General features: G+C 37.4%; 1 protein-coding gene across 1 annotated transcript in view; it reads right to left on the bottom strand.

The window, feature by feature from the left end:
* Nucleotides 1-13671, bottom strand: part of LOC148870031 (uncharacterized) — a 52214-nt gene that overhangs the window by 12127 nt on the left and 26416 nt on the right. Inside the window, exon 3 of the mRNA XM_088970813.1 lies at nt 9476-9627. Within this exon, the coding sequence (XP_088826939.1) occupies nt 9476-9627 (152 nt within the window). The remainder of the gene's footprint in view (nt 1-9475; nt 9628-13671) is intronic.

Genomic DNA, 13671 nt, shown 5'->3' with positions numbered 1-13671 from the left:
CATAGATGGATTCTTTTTTTTTTTTTGCTTTTTTTTTTATGACTGGAAAATCTTACCAAAAATCACCTTGACACCTAGTGGTGGGAGCAAATACCCAAATATCTTAATCCCTTTTCTAAATCAGTCAAAACAAACTAATGGTGATTGTTCAATCCATAGAAACCTCTTCTTTCAAGTCACCATGTAAGAAAGCATTCTTAACATCTAATTGATACAATGACCAGGATTTATTTGAAACTACAACCAACAAAACCCTAATAGAGTTCATCTTAACCAATGGAGCACAAGTTTCAATGTAGTAAACGCCATAGATTTGTGTATAACCCTTGGCAACAAACTTGGCTTTATATCTTTCCACAGATCTATCTAAATTAAACTTCATTGTAAAAACCCATCTACACCCGATTGGTTCTTTTCCTTTTGGTAGATATACCACTCCCAAGTTTCAATTTTAATAAGGGCCTCCGTCTCATGATCTATGACTGATTTTGCTTTGGTTTAGACAAGGCTTCAGAGGCATTTTTGTGAATAGGAATGAAGAAATGGAAACTAGAAAAATCTTACAAGATGAAAACAAATGAGAGTAGAAAACAAAATTAGAAATATGATGTAAAGTAGATTTCCTAATCCTTTCTCTTTGAGAAATACTTAAATCCAAGTCTACAAGCATAGAAGGGTCAACAAGAATAGGAGAAGAATAAAAAATGGGTAGAGGGTTACCAAAATTTGAATCCAAAAGAGTTGATTTTGGTAACCTATCACAAATAGCCTCCACAATCATCTCTTATTCAGCTGTCTTGAGTATACTTGCAAGGGAGGTTTTTGAGATAAAGAGAAGGAGACATAGAAGTAGGAAGAGATATGGTGACAAGAAGAGGAAGTTATCTCTCTTCAGGTTGATCATACACATTGTCCTCCTGAAGAGGAGAGACTTGAATAAAGAACGAGTATTTTCAAATAGTAACATCCAAAACATACTGTTTACTAGTGATAGGATCGTAGCATTTATGACCTTTTTGTGTGGAAGCATACCCTAAAATGACTCCTTTAACCACTTTAGTATCAAACTTAGAAGACGACTCTAACCACTTTAGTATCAAACTTAGAACAGTGTGGACCTAATACATGAATAAAGCATACATAACCTGAGGAGGGATTAAACAGGAGAATAACCCTCTCTCTTCCAAAAGCATGTTCATATTTTTTCAAGTTATTATGTACCACTATCTGACCTGAAAATTTTCATGGACTGCTCAAATTCAGTTAGAATCATTTATACAAATTCTTAATGATTCCAGAAACTTCATCATGTAATTTAAACATTTATAACCAGTGTATTAAGTACAATCATCAACAAATGTAATGAAATACCGAATGCCATCCATAGCAATAACGAGAAGAGGTCCACGTGCATTGGTATGAATAATATCAAAATCAAATGAACTTTTTTATTGCTTATAAGAAACATTTTTCTACAATGCTTGGGATACTTGCAAACTTCACACATACTAGAAAACATTGACGTTAGAAACTCCGTAAAAGGAATCTCAATGATCAAAAATTAAGATGACAGAATTTAGAATGACACAAATATATTCTAGATTTGTTAGGACACTGACTACTAGATTGCAAAGAAAATGACTGAAATGAAGAATCCAATACGTAGAGACCATTAACTTCAAGTCTACATCCAATCATCTTCCCTATTTCCGGATCCTAGAACACATAGGAGAAAAGTTATTTTACAATTGGAATTTTTGGTAATATGTCTTATAGATAACAAATTAATAGATGATTAAGGTATATCTGTCTTATAAACAACAAATTAGTAGATGATTAGGGTACATAAAGAATTAAGGATATTGTAAGATTAGAATCCAAATGAATATCCACCTTTCCAAAGATAGATGAGGGAGATCCATTAACAATTCCAACTTTATTTCCAGACAAGGGATGATATGATGAAAAGAGTGGACATACTAGTCATGTGGTCAAATGCTCCTGAATCAATGACCAGGAGACATTAAAAGCGTGACTAGATACACTTTGGTTACTTGAATGAAAAAAAGGATGAAGTTATAATACCAACAGAGGGAGAGGCATTGTTATTGTGGGATTCTAGATGAGCAAAGAGGAACCTCATGTGAGTAAATTCTTCCTTAGTAGTATGGAGATCTACTTGAGGAGAATTCTCAGTTATAGTAGTAGAAGGCTTAGCAGAAGCAACTTTAAGACATTCACAACATTATGAACACTCGGCTTCTAAGACTACATCCCCTTCATGAACCATGAAGGAAAATCATGTAACTTAAAACAGGTCTCTTCGGTGAACCAAGTACCCTTACAATAGTCACAAGCCAAACGATTCTAATCTTCTTTGTTAATTACTTGCTTTTCCCAGTGTTTTGCTTCCACTAACCACAGAAACAAGAGCAAAACACTCCAATTTTCATAGCAACTCCTAGAGGCCTCTTGCTGAATCTCATCAATGGGTAAGATATCTTCCCTTCCCAACAATTGCATCCCAATTATGTCAAATTATGGATTCAGCATTTTCAACATCCCTTCAATGATTAACCTTGTAATAATTAGGACTACGAGTCAGGCTGCCCAACTTGAATAATTTCAACTACATTAGGCTCGAGTTAGGGTTTGGTTCCATTGAAAATTTAATAAATTCCCAACCCAATCCGACCCAAGTTGCACCCCTAGTAATAACCCAGCTCCCCCCCCCCCCCCACACACAACTTGTAGGGCAGCATAATAAGCAGGCAACATCATCTCCCCTTCTCTAAGATTGGCAGTGTCCTACCTGAGCTAGAAGATCTTGGCCCCATTCCTTCTCTCAAGATAAGTTCTATTGATCCTCTCCCAAATCCCGGTTGCAATCTCAAGAAACATGAGCCCGTGACTGATTTGGGAGGTCATGGAGTTAAATAACCATGATGTGATTATCATATTTTCCTGCTCCCAAACCTCATACATAGGATCATATTCAGCCAGTTTCTTTGGTCCTCCTAGTTAAGTTTCAAAGTGCCCCTTCCACTAATATAAACTTTTACAGATTGTTGCCATTTAAGGAAATTAGTCCCACGTAATTTAACTGTAGCATTTTGAGACTAGTGTGTTCTCCAAGAGAAGAAATGATTCTCTATTGGTTGATGTAGAGGCTAACCTAAAATTGGAGGATTCATGGGCCATCTCCAATCAACAGCAATACTATTTAGACCAAAGAAATCAGGTCCTAAAAAAATATGGAGGACATACTGAAAGACCAGATCTATTCCATCAACATCTGATAATGGAAGCAAAATAGAACCGGGAGAAAAATCCCAAATATTCATATCTCCATCAAAAAATGTGTGAGAAATTTCTTTCAACAGAAAAAAAAAGGTGCAATCAAGCCCCAATTGATTCCAATAGCCTTCTGATCATCACATAAATCTTCCTTAAATCAATCCTCGATGAACCTATATCAATCTTATACACTGTCTTCTCATCACCTGCTGCACCCCTGTATGAACTGCAATTTTCATTGTCCATGTTTTTCTAACACCCAAAAGAACGAGATTCCTGCTTTGTTTTAGGTGTAGTGGGTATTAGAATATTCTAGATTCGAAGAGAAGCAGAAAGAGAAGAAGAAATGACAGGAGAAAAAAAGAATGTTTGGCAAAAGTTGTCAGTGGTGGCGCCTAGACCGACTTATGGGTGTTTAAAAGATGCAAAAAATTACATAATTACCCCTAATGACAATATATTAAAATAAACAGTCCTAACAACACTCCCCCTCAAGTTGGGCTGTATATATCTATCATCCCCAACTTGGTACAAATGTCGACATGCTGGATACTTGCAATTTTGATATGCTTTGTTCTCTCATGCATCACAGAATTGTGGGCTATATATCGCTGCTTTATTGTCGCAATACAATGACATTGGATGCTAAACTTTGACTCCCAACTCCATAAGCATTTCTTCAATCACAACATTTCAGTCATACTATGAGCCATGGGGCCCTATACTCAGCCTCTGCACTTGACCAAGCAACCACGGCTTGCTTCTTACTTCTCCAAATCAGAAAATTACCCCCAACAAAAGTACAATAACCTGTGATAGATCTTCTGTCATTTTTTTCGAAAGATCAATAGAAAATTTTCATTGAACTGAAAAAGAGGTACAGTACAAAACTTTTGGTTGTCAAGTTGACAAACCAAGCAAAGGTACATCATTCAAACTGAAAATAAATCTTCATTACAGGGCTGTAACTCAAGAGTACTCAAAAGTTTTCTAACATATCTGCTTTGCTCACTGTGTCAAACTCTAGAATCTGTAGCCAATCTAATATCAGATTACTCACTGCAACTACCAAAAGATCAATGGTCTTTGTCTTATCTTCAAAAATCCTTCTGTTCCTCTCATTCCATATAGACCAGCAAACTGCAAATGGAATGCAGCTCCACACGATTCTAGCTTTCTTGCTTCCTCTGAATTTTGGCCATTTGGAGAAGATTTCTGCTGGGGATGAAGGTTGAAAGACATTGACTCCAAACAGAAATGAGAAGAACTTCCAAATGAAATTTTCTGCACTACAAGAAAAGAACAGGTGCAGTAGTAACAGAAGCTTTCCATGTAAAACCCTCTGTTCTTCAAGTGATCTGTAGTAAGAATGCTGTCATGTGCTACCAACCAAGCAAATGCCCTATCCCAAGCCATTCTCATCTTCCCAAAACCTCTTCTGTCATCAACTGAACCTGCCCAATCAACATCAGTAAATGTCTCCACCCTCAAGTGGCCATGCTTGGAGAAGAGAATGCCTCTACTAGGGAACTTCTTCAGGTACCTAAGAACTAGCTCTGCTGCAGCAAGATGAATGGCCTTGGGCGCATGCATATACTGATTTAACACTCCAACTGCATATGTTATATCAGGCCTAGACATAGACAAGTACAACAATCTCCCAATAAGTCTTTGAAACCATCTCATGTCAGAGAGAGGCCCACTACCTTCTTCCCCAAGTTTGTAATTAACACCAATTGAAGTGTCTGCTAGTTTGGTTCCATGTTTACTGGTGTCCTATAGGATATCTAGGATGTACTTCCTCTGGGAAATAAAGATGCCCTTGTCTGACTTTGCAACTTTAATCTCAAGTAAATACTTTAGGGGGTCTAAATCTTTAACTTCAAACTAAGTTCCCAAAAACTTCTTCAGATTCTAAATCTGACTCCCAATTCCCTGTAATAACAAAGTCCTCCACATAGACAATAAGAATAGCAACCATATCACCTCTCTTAACAAAGAGGGTATGATCACTCTGACACTGTCTAAAGCCAACTTGCTTGATTGCATTATTGAACCAACCAAACCAAGCCCTAGGAGATTGTTTCAGACTATACAAGGACTTCTTGGGATGACAAACTTTTCCTTTTGTTTCCTTTGAAGAAAATCATAGAGGTTTAACCACGTACACTTCCTCCTTAGGATCACCATTTAGGAAGGCATTCTTAACTTCCAATTGATCTAATTTCCAATCAAATATCATAGCAAAGGAGAGAAGTACACAAATAGAGTTCATCTTAGCAATTGAAACAAACATCTCCGTATAATGAACTTCATGTTTTCCATTGGCCACGAACCTAGCTTTATACCTTTCTATTGAACCATGATACGATGCTTAACCATAAACACCTATTTGCACCCATAGGGTTTTTTTTTAACCCTCAGGAAGGTCAACCAAATCTCACATGTAATTCTTACAAATAGGATCAATTTCCTCTAGCATGACATTCTTCTACTCAGGAGAATTTAGGGCCTCTACAAAGTATAGAAACACTGGAAATAGCAGAAAGGAAAGAACGATACGTAGGAAACAAGTTACTACAAGTGGTGAAATGGCTAATAGGGTGCTTAGTGCATTAACAAGTACAAGCGGTGATGGCATGTAGGTCCCACACCATACAAGGACACCCTCTCACTCATCCCTTGAGAAATTTAGAAACCTACTAGGACTGGTTTGTCCAATTTTGCAAGTTTCCTAGTTAGACTAGAAACTTGACTAGTTTTGACTAGTCATAGTTGGACTGAATTAACTAACTAAAACCCAGCCTTTCCCGATTTGATTAGTATCTTTCTAGGGTTTAGAGAATACTTAATAGAAGCCTATTTAAACCCAATAATAGCTGGGAATTAATACCACCAATCAGCTTATGTTCTCACACATATTCAATCCAAAAACCTAGAAAAAACCCTAGGATCAAACTTGTGTTCTTGTTCATCTTTGTTCACCATACTGAACCAGTTTTAGGAAAATGTTTTGGAGGTTTTGTTTCTGGTAAAATCCTCCATTAATAGATGTGATTGAAGCTCCAATTCACTTCTATAACCTCAAAGGATTGAACTAGGCAATATCTAAGATCGTGCTATCTTCAACTTGATTCTTGGAGAGAAAAGATTGTTTTCTCTCATGTGATAGATATAGTGATCTTAATGGCTGATTCATTAGGGTTCTCAAACCCTAATTGAAAAGGTTCTAAAATTGCTTTTCCGCCCCATGTGAATTTCACATCTTTCAATTGGTATCGAGCATTTGGTTTGAATTTTGGAATTTGAATCATGCTCATTCAGACTTGAAATTCTTTGTAGCAGCTTGCACAATTCAATTCTAGTAATTTCAGCTTGTTTTCTCTAATTCGATTAGAGGTGTGATTAGATCACACCAAGGACTATGTGATCTGATAATTAGGGTTTTTTTTCATGTGATGATTGTTAACTCTTTGTTGTGGTTTGCTGAATTATTTTTTTGTTTAATTCATTATTAAATTTGTATCGTTCAAGGGTTGTAATCATCTTTGGGTGGCTATGTACTTTTAGTCGGTTTTCCGAGATTTTATCTTTTTCATTTTAGAACCAATTTTTATTAGGTCTTTCAGTTGTAAGCACTAGAAATAAGTTCTTTTGTTTTATTTTTGGAAGACCTGAAGGATAATCAAAGCTAGTCTTGAGGGAGATCACGGATCAATGCACAAGATGGAGATCTTGGCTCGATTTGCAAGATGGGATCTTGGTTGAATTGCTCAAAGAAGAAGAAGATTTTGGCCTCACTACAACAGCAGTCTTTTGTGTGCTTTTGTTTGTCATTTGTGGTTGTTTTACTTGCTAATTAGGTCAGATCACACAACTGTAATTTGATTGAACTTGCAACACATCAAACCCTAAATCGATGGTTAGAAATCGTCCACCTTGATAGGCGATTTCAAGCTATAGTGACACATTGCTGTGATTAACTGACATTTAATCAGGGTTTGAGGTGCTGGAACCTCAATGGAATTGGCCCATGTTTACAGCCCAACCCAATAGAGATTAAAGCAAGACAAGCCCAATGATGACAGCAACAGTGTATGGGCCAAATTGCTTCTTGCAACAAGGCCCATAACTTGGACTGTTAAAAGTCACATTTTAGTGACATGGCCAAAAGTTTTAGTGGGCTTGTCGTGTTTTAGTATTAAGTGGGTTGGGCCTCACTTGTTTCTTTAGTAATTTTGTGAAAGGGTTGCTTTATGTGTTTGTGTTTACAAAATAGCATGTACTGAATTGCACAGGCCATAAGAGGCTGGCCATGTTTTAGACTTATTGGCGATTCTAGCTCACTTATATAGAGTCCTTCCCAAACTCCATAAAGGATTATTGCATAATCCCCCTTCCATAACTGAGTCCAATTAGATTCCTCCCAAGAGGGATTCTTGCAACCGGTTACCAACTTGGACTCAGTTCTAATTCTATCTTTATGAAGGCTAGTGGAAGTAACCTTGGTTGAACCTAACCTAGACCTTTTGGGATTGCAAATCTGAATGTTCCCTCACTAAATAAAAGTGCATGAGATAGGGATTGGATTTTGGAAGTCATCTCTAAAATCTTTTCATCATTGGTGAGAAAGTGAGCTGAAATAGTAAGTGGAGATGCACCCTAAAATGGGGATATCTGCTTGACTATGGATGATAATATATCAATTCATGTGAAGATAGGACATCATAGGCTAGTGGGAGAGGCCTATCTTAAAATGGAAGACTCTTCATAGTACCTTTGGTGTTCCTATGTGATGGATCTACACTTAGCTATTGGAAAAGGTTTAATCTAAAATGCCTATGAACCCTGGTACAATAAAGGCTAGAAAGGAAATTCATCAAATGAATGGCTATAATATACTTCATAGAAAGTGATGAGGTTATGCAGCTGAAACAATTAGCCCCATGCACCTATGTGATTCCTACATTCTCAGAGGTGTGAAAACACATCTGTCTTTAAATATGAAGGAATTCTTAGAGATGAATAAATGAGGATGAAACCATGATAAAATCACTTCTATATGGTAGAGGACGTGGCAATGGCCCTTGGAAGTGCACTTATTGTGTAATGGATGGTCACACAATCAGTTTCTGTTATGATTTAATGGCCCACCATCCATTTGGGCCAATCATGCTATGGCTAGTAGTGATGAGATAAGTGGTAGTTGACAGACTAATTAGACACACACGGCTTCTATAGGTTGGAAAAGTTTGACGGAGGCAGTGAGTATAACATCAAGGAAAAGGAAGAGGTTTTGGAGGGGGAGATTGTTCCGAATAGGGGTCAGAATTCTGACTGGAAGATGGAAAAAGTCGTTGGAACATTAAATACAGTTAGAAGATTCAAAATTCAGAAGACTAAGAGAAGCCAACAGTAAATACCAGTTTCAAAGGTTTTCGCAAGGTCAAAGGAAGTTTGTTTGGCCTTGGACTTAACAAGAAAGTAAGGAAACACAAAAGTGCAGCCAGAAGACAACAGGAAGATTGCAATAAAAAAATTAACTAGTTTTGTTGATTCAGAATCCATTGGGGGTTTGGTTTTTCGCTATGGGTCTTGGGTGGGGGTGGTTTTGTTTGCTTTGGGTATCGTACAGGTTTTGGTTTTGGCTTGTTTTCTGTTCATGTGTTGGTTCTTTTCGCTTTGTATGGGGTTTGGATTTTGAGGTTTCAGGTTTGTTGGGAAGGTTTGGCCTATCTGGGTGTTTTAAGCATTAGTCAGATGTCCTTTGGGTGTTTTCCTTTCATTCGGGTGATTGCTTATCACCTTTCCTTGTATCCTGTTTTTCTTGTTTTAATATAATTTTTTATCTTAAAAAAAAGCATAGAAACACCAAAAATTCAATTCAGATATTGAAAAGTATGTCTATGAAATGTCAATGAGATGGCACATTAATTCTTTAACTGAAGTACATCTCATAAAGATCACAACTAATTCAACTAAGATAAGTAACAAATAGTTTAAGGCTATTTAAAGCATTATTGGAAGAGATAAAACCAAAATATCCATTGCATGGAATACAACTAGTATAACAAAACCAATCAAAACAAAGAGTAAAGCATAAAAAATAATTTACTTTTAAATTCAATAATGAACAGTATCATTAGCAACAAGATCTAGGCAAATGTCAGGTGCACACCAATTATGGTTCCATGAAGAATTCCAGAAGGAGGAGCTGTAGTTGAAAGCTCAAGTTGCTCTTTCAGAAACAAATATGTATGGCCCATCATCTCATCAATCTCACCATCAAATTGAAAGATGTGTTCACTAACATATAATGCTGTGTATCTCCTGAAAATAAGATTTCCAACATTACACTATTACATTAATCTCACCGTTAGAATAGCACTCATCTTAACCAACTACAGAAAAAATGTTTAAAAAATAAAAAGTTAACTTAAATAATGAGTTACAAAGGAGAACATAAAGAAAATATTAGCTGTCTCATCACCTTGCCTGCCTCTACAATATATAAAGGTTCAGGAAAATCACCAAGAATAAGAAAGATAGGAGAATATATAGGGAAAACTAAACATCCCAACAAGGTTCAAAGTATTGACACACGATACACCCTGTATCGGGCATATCGTATTGTATTAGCAGGGTGCCGATTGCCTTTTTTAAGGCTAAACCCCAAACTCTTTATTTTATATGTTAATCCATGCTTAAATCTGTTGGGATAAGGCATTGATGATAATGATGATGATGAATCCATGCTTAAACCTACCCATTAGCCCTGTTTTTGAAAAAAAAATGTGTGGTACAAAGTACTGATACACCCCTTCTGCTGTGTCAGTGTGTATCAATACTTTGAACGTTGCATCCCAAAAGGGTCACACATGTTTCTCTTTCCACTCTCCATTCATTGAGCAAATTTCAACAAGAGATCTCCTTCCCACATGTCAAATCTCAAATGTAAACCTTGTTAGAGGGCCTCTGTACGAAGAATACTGATAAGGAGAGATCCCTGAAGGACAATGCCAAATTGCAGAACTCACACTTGATCTGGGCTCCCACTTCTAGAAGAAAGTTAAACGATTGGAAGGTAGACCAATTGGCAAATCTAATGGGCAGGGTATCCTCTATTAGCTTCGATGGTCAATCTAGGGATATGAGAGATTGGATACTGGAAAAATCAGGAAATTTCTCGGTTAGGTCCTGCTATAAAGGCCTTGTTCACCCTTTTACAAAGGTCTCGTGGTCTTGGATTTGGGGTATTCAGATGCCGCTGAAGACTGCTTTTTTTCATATGTTCTGCTGGTTGGAGGAGAACCAAGACCACTGATAACTTAGGCTATGTTTGGTTTGAAGGAAAAGGTAGGGAAAGGAAGGGAAAAACAGGGAAACCAATACAAGGTTTCCCTACCTTTCCCTACCTTTCCCTACCTTTTCCTTCAAGCCAAACATAGCCTTAAGGAGGCATGGATTGGGACCTGGAACCACTCCGTTGCCTTCATAGAAAGTCCTCTGAATCTGTATCTAACCTGTTAATCTACTGTCCTTTGGTGTTTCAGGTTTGGTGCCACTTTCTTAAGCTGTTGCAGAGACAGTGGGTAATTCCACCTTGTAGCTGACTTGTTGTCCAGTTGGAAAGTTAATAGTTTCTCAATTAAAGGGAAAATGCTACAGAAGTTCTTGCCTTTTTTCCATCTGCTGGACTGTGTAGAAGGAGAGAAACAGCAGAATCTTTTCAGGGTGAAGAAGCTTCTTTGGAGATCATCATAGGGAAGATAGAATGGACTCTTGTGAGATGGGCCCAGGTGCTGAGTTTGTACTCTTGTATCTCAGGGTAAAGAATGACTACATATGGTTATACTTTTTGTTGATTTATCTGTAATTACATTTTTTTACGAATTGAGGGCTCCTTGCCGTCCTTTATATTAATACAAATTCCTTTTTTCACTTACCAAAAAAAAAAAAAAAAGAAAAGATTCATCTTCTGAGAAAATTAATTGTTATGACCTAAAATGTTTAGAATAGAGAACAAGGTATAAATGACTTAGGTGGTAAAAAAACTAAGTATAGAAGTTAGTATTGCTCTTCATGGGTAACTGTGTTTTAGGTATGTTAGGAAAATTATATATGAACATATGCATACATATACACACATCATATGTACATATTTTCCTTTAACAGAGAACAAGAAAAAAAGTTCTTGTATAGAAAACTCTTTTTTCCATAAAATCTGCAGAGCTACATTATTCCATTAGTTGCAAATCCTTCATCCCTCATTCTCTTGCAATGCACATACAAGAGAGACAAACCACATGTCAACTTTTTCCAAAAGGTATTAAGTACCAAACAATGTTCAAGAAAACATGACTATACCTCAAGCAACAAACCAAATGTGAAGATATCAAGCTTATCCTAGGATATGGAATATATGCGTATACACACACATACATGCATGCATATATACATACACACGCACATGCATGTACATGCATATATGTATACATTAGGTTTTCTAGTCATGTCAAGTAGGAAGTTTTCCTACACAAACCCACCTATTTCTGCCATGTTGGAAGAGGGAGGGTGGTTCCTCTGGCCAGTCCACACTGCCATCAAATGGATAGGCCACATGTAGAATCCTTGAGTCTATGCCATCCCCATATCCTACCTCATATTGGTAGTTTTCATATTATCATAGACGATCAGTTAATATGAAACCTACCTAAAGGCTTGCTTTGCACATGTGGCAAGGCCTTTTTTGACTGAAACTTTTCTATGAATAGATGGTGGGGACAGGAATTTGGAGACTCCTCTTGAGCTCCAAACTACTTTGCCACATGAATGATTCCATGGTTGTATAGAAGTTCACTAACCAACTAGCAAATCCACTCTGTATATATGTACACTTTGCCACATGTGCAAAATAAGCCCTCCTTTAGTCTCTGTCATCCCTATATCCTACCTCTTATTGGTATTTTATATATTTATTCCTTGAAGTTTGTAATACATTTAGTATCTACCACTATATATTTATTCCTTGAAGTTTGTAATACTTTTAGTCCACATGATTTCCTTAATGCTGAAGTACCCAGCCCCTTGTCCGTCAAACCGGAAAAAAAAAAGTAGCAACACCCTCCTTTGCATAAAAAGATAAAAGCTAGATACATAATTCTAGCTTAATCGAAGTCCCTTTTTTATCAGCAACACAGAAAAAGATGGCTGGTTGCCACATCTTTCACTCTTTCTGGCTGCAATGATCTTCTCAGGTGAGTCTCTTGGCCCCGGTAGATTGGTTTGAGACACTCTTTCCAGCCATTGAGCTTCCTTTACCTTTTTTCCTCTCACTCCCTAACCCAAAACCTTCTTCTTCCTCTTTCTTCCCTGCCCAAAACCTTCTTCCTCTTCTTTCCTGACTTGTCTTTCCTTTGCAACTGTTTGCTCTCCTCTAAGTGTTTTTCCTTTGCTCACGACTCCCCTCTTCTTTCCACTCTTCCAAGCGCTTTTTCTTCAAACCATTTTCTTTGGCTGGAGATGAGACACTCAGAATCATGGAGTCTCATAGAGGTCTTGGTTCCCTCGCAAGAGGTCAAATAGGCTTTGGAACAAATTCTCAGATCAAGGACGTTCTTTCTTTACAAAAACAAGGCAAAAGGATGAAGGACATTACTTGGTTTTGATTGATTTTTTCGGCAATGGAAAGTCGAAATCTGTTTGCATTCCTTTTGGCAAACAGGGGAATGATGGTTATGCTTTCTCAAGGAGCTACGAAAATACAAGGGAGGATTGCTATGTGGAGATCTGGGATGAAACCTTGGTGTGCAAAGTTAAAGAGAAGGCTAACTGGATTGTTGAGACAGAATTTGATTGCCGTATTCAAAATTAGTGGCCAGTTTACTTTGCTACCAGTGGGAGAAAGGGTAGCAATGGTGTTATGCCCGAGGTAGAAACAAAAGACCTTCCAGTACCTCAAACAATGGGGTTTTACTATGCAAGGCCAGTTCAAACTAAGTCCTTGGAAAAAGGAGGTTAATTTGGCAAAGGGAAACAGTGAAATCAGGGTAAGGGGTCTATCATTCCACCTCTGGAATTTACCAATTTTTAGAGCAATATGAGATTGTTGTGGTGTTTTCATGGAACTCTGCCATGAAACCAGCATCCTACAAAATTTACGATGGGCGGATTTAAGAGTTAGAACAGATACCCCCCAACTAATCCTTAGATTGATTGAAGTTACATGAGGTGGCAATTGAGATTTTTGGGGGAGTAGTAGCAGAGGAGCCACCTTGTCAAGCTTTGGTGACTCTTCTTGCATCTGCATTGGCAAAGCTTATCATGACTGAGTTTGGCAATGACCTTTATAGCGTTCACCTTTTATATTTTTGA

The sequence above is a fragment of the Nelumbo lutea genome, chromosome 2 (assembly GCF_056320005.1).
Source record: "Nelumbo lutea isolate HS-2025 chromosome 2, American lotus-T2T, whole genome shotgun sequence".
NCBI lineage: Eukaryota > Viridiplantae > Streptophyta > Magnoliopsida > Proteales > Nelumbonaceae > Nelumbo > Nelumbo lutea.
The sequence above is the reverse complement of the archived record's forward strand: the minus strand, read 5'-3'. Positions and strand labels throughout refer to the sequence as shown.